General features: G+C 40.1%; 1 protein-coding gene across 1 annotated transcript; it reads left to right on the top strand.

The window, feature by feature from the left end:
• Positions 1-4,799: 4,799 nt before the first annotated feature.
• On the top strand, positions 4,800-8,375 carry cdkn1d (cyclin-dependent kinase inhibitor 1D). Its single transcript, XM_034863633.1, has 3 exons — positions 4,800-5,068; positions 7,385-7,869; positions 8,075-8,375. Exons 2-3 carry the CDS (start codon positions 7,389-7,391, stop codon positions 8,131-8,133), a joined length of 540 nt encoding a protein of 179 aa, XP_034719524.1. The 5' UTR covers positions 4,800-5,068; positions 7,385-7,388; the 3' UTR covers positions 8,134-8,375.
• Positions 8,376-8,381: the final 6 nt, after the last annotated feature.

An 8,381-nucleotide genomic window follows, 5' to 3' on the forward strand; every position in this document is an offset into this window, starting at 1 on the left:
CTACGATATGTATTAAAGTGGCTGAAAAGGAGATTTTATTGATCCTGTGGTGCAATTCAAAAGCTAGCTGCCAAGTCAAACTTCTGCTTTTATGTTGGTGAAAGTACCTCAAAAGTAATGCAGAAGTAGTTTAACACATTACAATTCAGAGACAGTAATACTGTATTATAACTAATTACTCTCAAATGACAGTAATTAGTAATCTAATGTGCTACATTTTGGAAGTAACTTGCCCAACACTGCTTGTAATGCTACCAGACTGCACATAGCTGTACATACTGTACATATCTGTCCGTTCATTCAGTAACTCCATATTTATTCTGTTTTCTTATAATATATTCTGTTAATATACACTGCATAGATCTATATCGATATTATTCTTACTACTAGTATAATTTCATTGCTACTGTATTGCACATATCTGTACATGTTGTTCATACATTGTTCATATTTATTCTACTCTTATTACACTGCAACATAATTTGTTGGAGCCATTACACCACTGTGTTTTGTTTTGTATACCATGTTGGTTTTGCTAATTAATCTGCAGTTTTAGGTTTGAGCACTGGGTGGAGCACTGCATTTGGGAAAGCATAGGCAACCAACCACCAACAACAGGCACACAGGTGTTTGGAAAACTGGGAAAGCATACAGCTTTTCACCGTGTCAGGTCTGCGTGTCATTATTTGATTTGTGTGCAAAAGAAATTGAATGGTACTAAACCAGAATTGCTTGTGCAACGGTGAGCAGGCGGTCAGGAGAATAAATGGGTCACAGCACCGAAAGATAGGCAGATTGTGGACATTGGTTATTGGCACACAGAACATGCGGCCAAGCAAGTTCTCCCCACATTGACCTAATGTAGGAGTTGATAAAAGACAAATTTCTTGTTCTGCCTATGCATCTGTCTATACTTGAATATCACATTGCACATTTCTGCTTTTTTTGCACTTCTGGTTGGACGCAAACTGCATTTAGCTGTTTTTGTACTTGAACACTGCACAACGACAATAAAGTTGAGTCTAAATCTTAATCTAATTGTATTATTCTTTCTCTTATCCGATGAATGTCCTCCATTAACAATTACACTACAGCTAATTTCCAACTGTTAAACACTAAAACTACATACATTTGTAAAACACTGCCTGCAGTTGTAGGACATATGTATGGTGAGCTGGCTTCTCTGTTGGGTCCTTTGTTTGTTTTACAGCCAAGTAAATCAGTAAGTTTTGAATGAAAAGAGGTGAATTGATTACCTCTCCCTAGCATAAAACCCACCATGTTGGTTCCCCACTACATCGTCTTCTGACCCGAGTCCCATTGTACTGTGTGACTGTTTTACAAGCAAGATAATGTATTCAAAGGGCACTGACCGTGGAGGAAAGACAATGGTCTTAATGACTGTAACCAACTGTAGAGCAGGATTAAGGAGGGCGGGGGCGTCGGGGGGCACACACCAAAACACACATTACTGTAGACAACAAGAAAAGGATTAGGAATTTAGTGTCGAACAATAAACTGACTGTAGATACAGGTCAGAGAGTTGACAAACAAGTGAGGGATCATGCTGATGGGGCCTCATTGTCTGCTGATGAATCCTTAAATACAAGTGTATAAAGACCACTTGACACACAGATTAGTAGGGAATTAGGGAACTGGGACACAACCCTAATTTACTATTATGTACTGTATCACGATAGAGGGGAGACCTAAAATAACTCAGCATGTATGAAAACAACAGACAAAACTAAAAAATAACAAAGAATTCGTGCTGAAGATATGATGTCAGTGGAGGAACAGATCATTCAGCAATTATCTTCACATCTTTTTAATAATTAGAGACCGCATGGAGATTATTAGGGGATCAGAAAAGGGAAAGGTTATGTATGATTTGTCTTAGTTTAACATCAAAATGTTCATTTACAAAAAATACCTTTTATGTGCACAATGGACCATAAATGTGCATTTAGTCATGTGCGGAAAACAACGATTGTGTCTTTGTATCAGCGCATTATTTTCCATTGACAATTACAGTAACCCTAGCTTGTAAAACTGCAATATCAGTTTTTTGAAGCAGTAGATATGGATCTTCATATTAAGCATAGATTGAAAGAGTGCGCCATTTTTATAACTCTCAGTCGCCTTTACTTTTTGGTTCACTTTTATGTTTTTGGCAATTGCTAATTTTGCCCCAAATGTGTGATTAGGGCTATTCTAAAATCTGCAGCAATTATGAAGGGAAGCAAGCTGATGTTGTTTTAGAGCGACAGGTTGGTGGCTGAGTCAACAAAACATGCAACTTTACCATGAGAGGCCGCTGTTTGTTTCCTGTTTCCTACCAACAGTCAGTGTTGTTTCTAGCAGTACAGGCAAATGCACCAAGTGTTTGTCCTTGTTACCATGACAACAAAGGCTCCATAACCTAAGCGAAGAAGTTATTTGAACCCAAGCAACGTTTCCCTAAACATGACAAAACCTAATGAAACCTAAATCATAGCGTCACTATGACAGAACTGATTTTAGCTGGCAGTTTCTAATGGGTTTGGAAGGCTCAGACTAATGATGTCGTCCTGCTGAAGCAGTGTCAGATCCGTTTTTCGTGTTGTTCATACTAAATATTTTGTTTATTTCGGTGGACGTGGTGGACTTTTTAAGGTCTTGCTTTTTATAAAGTCAAATATAAGGTTCAACCGCCTTCCCTACCATAGTAACTGTTCACAGTCCCTTACCATTCAGAAATAAAGTATGTTAAGTCCAAGGTTGAGATTTATGTTTGGAAAACTCCTCAACATACTTGGATAGGGAAAATAGTTTTGTGTCCTTTGAGCCTTGTGCTAAACTGCCTTGAATGTTGATTAGACCCCCCCCATGTGAAAATAGCTTTGTCCAACCAAGAAACATATCATAGTGGGGACATATTAACTTTGAGGCTCTTTGAGGCCCTGTCACACACACACACACACACACACACACACACACACACACAAAACCGCTCCCCGATCGCTGCTACCTACTTTGAAATTACCGAAGCAATACATCTCATGAACCATTTTTAGAAACGCTGCATGCATTTGCAGTGTCTGAGAAGGAAAAACGTACGAGGCAGTACAGACGTTGACTAATGTGTCAAAATAGTAAGTGAGTGTGTGTGTAAAACCTGGAAAACCTTTCTGAGTGAGGGTGTTGGCCAGCAAGCAGGAATACTACATTACTGTGTTACTATGCAAGCATAATGCTGCTCATGTAATACACTGTAACAGAGAAGCTGTGTTATAATAAGAAAGAGGGGAATCCTTTATCAATTATAATAGGAAAGAAGAGGTATTACATAATACTTAGGGAAAGAAAGAAATGTGTCAGGTTAAGGGAAGTGAACATGAATACAAATGCTTCCTGGCAGTCATTCAACAATTAGTAATAGCAATACCAAACCGTTTGGAGAAAAAAGTACAATGTAAGAATGGAGTAAATTGTAATACTCCGTGGTTAAAGTGATTTATAATCAGTGGACTTAATGGAAAATGCCTATAACAAGATGTGAGAGCCCAAATTACATTTAAACGCCTTAATGTGTCTGAGTGTAAATCCCAACTATGTCCAGTTTCTTTTGAAAGAAAAAGCAGCAAACATTCACATTTCAGACGCTGAGCATGGGGAATGTTTGCCATTTCTGGCTTAAAAATGACTTAAATGATTATCTAAATTGTTGCCAATTTATTTGACGTTGTTTCCGTCGTCGTTTCAGCTCCATCAATTTTAGTTAAAGATCAACATTTTGTTGGTGTGTACACCAAGATCCATTAAACATGAAACAGTGAATAAGTCAATACATGTGTGCTGTATATAGTAGGCCTATGCGGCTATATTGTTAAAATTGGACTGTTTGACTAAAATCCTTGAAATGCTTATGTGCCTTTAAAATCAGATTAGTCCTTGGCCAGTGAAAACTGATTACATTTTCCATATTGCTGATTTACCATTTCAAAACAATAAGCCACTTAAGAGGTGTAAGAGTCACACACATGTTTTTTTTGTTATGAAGAGTGAATAGCAGTGTTTCTCTTCACTTCTTTCCTAAGGAACCTAACGCACATGACGGTGGCATTCAGGACGTTGTGTGCTTTTTGTCCACCTCATAGTCCAACTGTAGACCTAACCTACTGCTGCATGCTTACATGCAGAAGTAGAAGTCAAGCTGGAAAAGTCAGCTCAACGTGACTCGGGGAGGAAAACAACACGTGACGCAAAGCACTACACGGGAATGTACTGTATGTCACATTTGAGGGAGAAGGGGAAATGGCGGGCCTTTGCCAAGATATTTGACCTACTTTTAGTCGAGGCGACGGAAAAATTGGGGCACAAGGGCGCAACAGTGCAAAGGGTCTGGAGCAGTATTGCGCAGATTGAATAAGGAGATTTTTTTTTATAATAACAGGATATGAAGCTATTTAATCATTAATAACACATCTAAAAACTACATTTGTAATGAAGTAGCATTACTGCGAGACAAAAAAAAAAACATCTTAATTTTGAAATTGGACTTTTTCTGGAGAAGTTTCCTTAATATTCACCTGTGTCCTGCTAAATGTAGGCTGTTGAATTTGACGATTCATATCTTTAGAGACTTATCTGAGTAGTTACAAAAAACACTTTCTAGCTTCATTCCTACTATCTATATTCTGAAGGTTTTACAGGGAGGTCAAAGATGATAAAAAGACCGTAAAAAACCTAGCTTTGACTCTAATATGTCAACCAACCACGTGACTGACTTCTCTACTAAAGATCCTCTATACCAACCGTCTGCGCTTCCATAGGACCGTATAGGACGTCCCCGCTGTCTTTTGAGTTCATAACATCGCAGATAAAGGGACAGGGACGACCCTCTTGTGGGTGGCGCCTATACTCAACGTGACAGTGTGTTTGTTTCCACGGAGCTGTCAGGAACACACACACACACTCACTCACTCACTCCTCTGACTGGATGAATTGTGCAGAGTTTGGGGACGAAACGCTCGAGACGTGAAACTCTACTTTTGAATATTCTACTTTTGAGACATTGAAGCTGATGGTAAGAGGAGAATGTTTTTTTTTTTTTGCTTGACGTTCTGGTTGATTTTTATTCACGTTTGGGTTTAGATTTGATCTGGATTATGTAAACTTATGTTGATGCAGTTTTGACTTTTAGGAGTCAATGTCAGTGTAAATGTTTATCCTAATGATTATTTCGTTGTTCGTAATATTCAAAAGGTTATCATGTGACTGTTGTGTGTGTAACATTTGACAAGATGTGGGCTGTTTGTGTCGCATCTCATTGACCCACATCTACAGAATCTAACTGGGTCACACCGTTTTTTTTCCCCTCACTCCACTCACTTTTCCAGTCCATATCAACAAGGCAACATTTTTCATATTTAGATTATGTTTACTCAAGATTGTTTGATGAAGAGCTCCTGCTGTCTATATCATTACTGGTGTTATGAAAGTCTAAAACTTTTGAATTTTTTTCTTTGTTTCTGCTTAATTTCTTATCTACTTATTTACCTTCATATATATTGGTGTCACTACGAACTGTGTTGACTGAATATTTCTAGATTGCATTCTGAATAGTAATTTTTTTTTTTTTAAAGTCACTTTCCAAAACCTTAAAGTGAACTTCTTGATGTTTTATTCAACATGGCACTGTACTGTGTTCTGGTTGCAGAGATAGTTGATGCAAATGTATACGTAGTATTTTTTTTAAAGCAGTTTGGTGCGAGATATTGAGGGTGTTCTCGGTGTTTTTCTGCGAGTGGGTGCACCGACCATATGTAGCTGGAACATATCTGCATACCGCGCCCACTTTGTTTTTGACGAACACAACTTTCACTCGGAGAGAGAGAGCAGCTCCGTTGTTGAAAGAAAGTAACTATGGTATGTGTTGTTCCATCAAGTCTTCTGATATATCCCAATCCAGCTCTGAAGGAAACATAAACGAGGAAACTGAAGTATTGCGGGTTGAATGTATTACTGCCACAGTGTATGACGCACTTAGGCTACATGAAACGTTTGGATTTGTGCTGCTTTCCAACACGTTTGTTTTTTAAACAGGTTATAAAGACCAGCATGTTAAAATTACAAACTATTTGGATTAGCTCTTGCAATCTATATATTCTGGGTCAAACACTTGCGTAACGCTTTGCCCCCCCTCTCAGCCCCCTCTGACGTGGTGTTTTTGCAAGCCTTCCTCTTTTTTCTGTCTTCAGGCAGATCTCGGGCTGATATGATGCCCATGTTGGTGTTTCCAAAAGTCATACTACGCATTTCGTGTTTCTGCCTGTTTCCCGCCCCTCCAACTAATGACACAACTAGGGATCGAAGTGCACAGAATATGAGAATATTGTTGTGCTTTAATTACTGTTATTGTAAACAATTTCTTTCTAAACTAGAGGTTTGGTAAAGTGCTGAATTAACCCGCTATGGGGCCCCTTTTCAGCTTCCCACACCCCTTGTCCAAGACCTGAGCTACTATCATTGGATTACACGCAAATGCATCGACATACACACCATGTAAACAATATTAACTGAAAGGTATAATGACAATGTTTTGACACAGGGCGCCTATACAAAGAAGATCAACAGATACACATATAATAATGTAGTTATGGTGCTATGTTATGATTTAACTCATTAAAACAGTTCATTTAGTAAAATACATTTCAGACCTTATGTGTAGTGGAGTAATTGATCAGCAGCAGAACCATATCTCTCAGCTCTATATTAGTTAGGTACTGCCCCTCCCAGCAAACACGTGTCTTCTTTTACTGCCTACATACAGCTGATGCAGTCAGCAAGGGATGTGTTTTAAAACTATGTCTCACTCTATATCGGAGGTTGTGATATGATGAGAAGCATTGTAGAAAAAATGACTAGCAGCGTGGAAATCAATCTCCGAGTTCAACAGTATTGCTCTAATTAAATGTGGCAACTAGCTGAGGTATGTGGGAAACATTCCTGACAAGTAGCACACATGGGCATATTCTCTATGTGACCTGCCGACCCTAACGGTCCACCTTTGACTGGCAGACACCCGAGCAGGTGGAGGAATCAGGTTCACTTTGACACGGCAGGGCAGAGCATTTCGATGTGAGATTTATTTGGTGTCGGTTGAGTTACCTGTTGCTGCAGTAATTACTCAGTGGGTTAGGGCCACACAGGTAGTCGATCACATAAAACAGAAAGGGGCCCAAGAGGGCAGATACTGCGTGTATGTATGGACACAATAGCTTGTATGTCTGTAACTAATTTATGCCGTTAAAATACCCAGGTCACACCTAAACGAAACTCTGCAGGCCTAAGACTCTGACCTCTGACCCTCCTCCAACACTTTGTGTTTTTACTCCGACAGGGATATGGCGATGGCCTCTCCATCAACATCACAAGCGGGACCAGCTACGGAGGAATCCGACCCAGAGCTCTCACGCCTGGGGTGCATTGAGGCCTTGAAATTGAAGGTGGGGCCAGTGCGGAGGAACCTCTTCGGGCCTGTGGACCACCAGCAGCTGCAGCAGGACTTCCAGCGGCTGCTCTGTATGAACGTGGAGGCGGCCAAAAAGCGCTGGAACTTTGATTTTCAGAGAGAAATCCCAGAAGGGGGGTCCAACATGGAGTGGGAGGAGCTCAGTTATGAGGACGTGCCGGCGTTTTACCGCAGCTGTACGGTTAGGTCAGTGCAATGTCCAATGGCCAAAAGGCGGACATCGTCTTCGTTGGGACAGTGTTCCCCAGGGTCCAGCAGCACGTCCGAGTCTGGGGATGAGTACCTAGAGGTGACCACAAGGGGGTGCTACCGGATCCGACGGCAAGGAAAACGCAGACAGTCTGCCATCACAGGTCAGTCCACCAGATATCTTAAATAAATAGTTAAATAGTTTGGCATTTGGGATATTTGCTTGTTCTCTTTCTTGCTTAATATGGTTTTATTTATGTGACCCAAAAAATCGACACTATATGTTACAATATAGTAAAGTGATTTTAGTTGTGAGAGTCGTCCGGAGGTATTTTTCCTCACTTCGCATGGTCTTCTTTTACTCTCCAGATTTCTTCAAGGTAAAGAAGATGAAGCTTCTGCATTACAAAGCATCTTCCCTGCAGTAGCAAAGCACAACTAGACCCAGTGGAGGATCACTGAGTGGCCGACATCCCTCTACACGTAACCTCACATAGATATGTGTCAAATTATATGTATATACAGTATGTAGCAATTTGTAACTGACGGTCCACAAGCTCATCCAGCATGCCTCTGACACCACATACCTTAGACTTTCAGCACAAGGAAGCTAGCATTATCCCCGTTAATCAAGCTCAGACCTTAGGAACGGTTGTTGTTTATAACTATACATATT

The sequence above is a fragment of the Etheostoma cragini genome, chromosome 23 (genome assembly GCF_013103735.1).
Source record: "Etheostoma cragini isolate CJK2018 chromosome 23, CSU_Ecrag_1.0, whole genome shotgun sequence".
Lineage (NCBI taxonomy): Eukaryota > Metazoa > Chordata > Actinopteri > Perciformes > Percidae > Etheostoma > Etheostoma cragini.

Coding starts and splice junctions, on each gene's coding strand:
- cdkn1d (XM_034863633.1), top strand. CDS start 7,389: ATGGCGATGGCCTCTCCATCAACATCACAAGCGGGACCAGCTACGGAG. Junction 7,870..8,074: donor CAGACAGTCTGCCATCACAG/GTCAGTCCACCA, acceptor TTTACTCTCCAG/ATTTCTTCAAGGTAAAGAAG.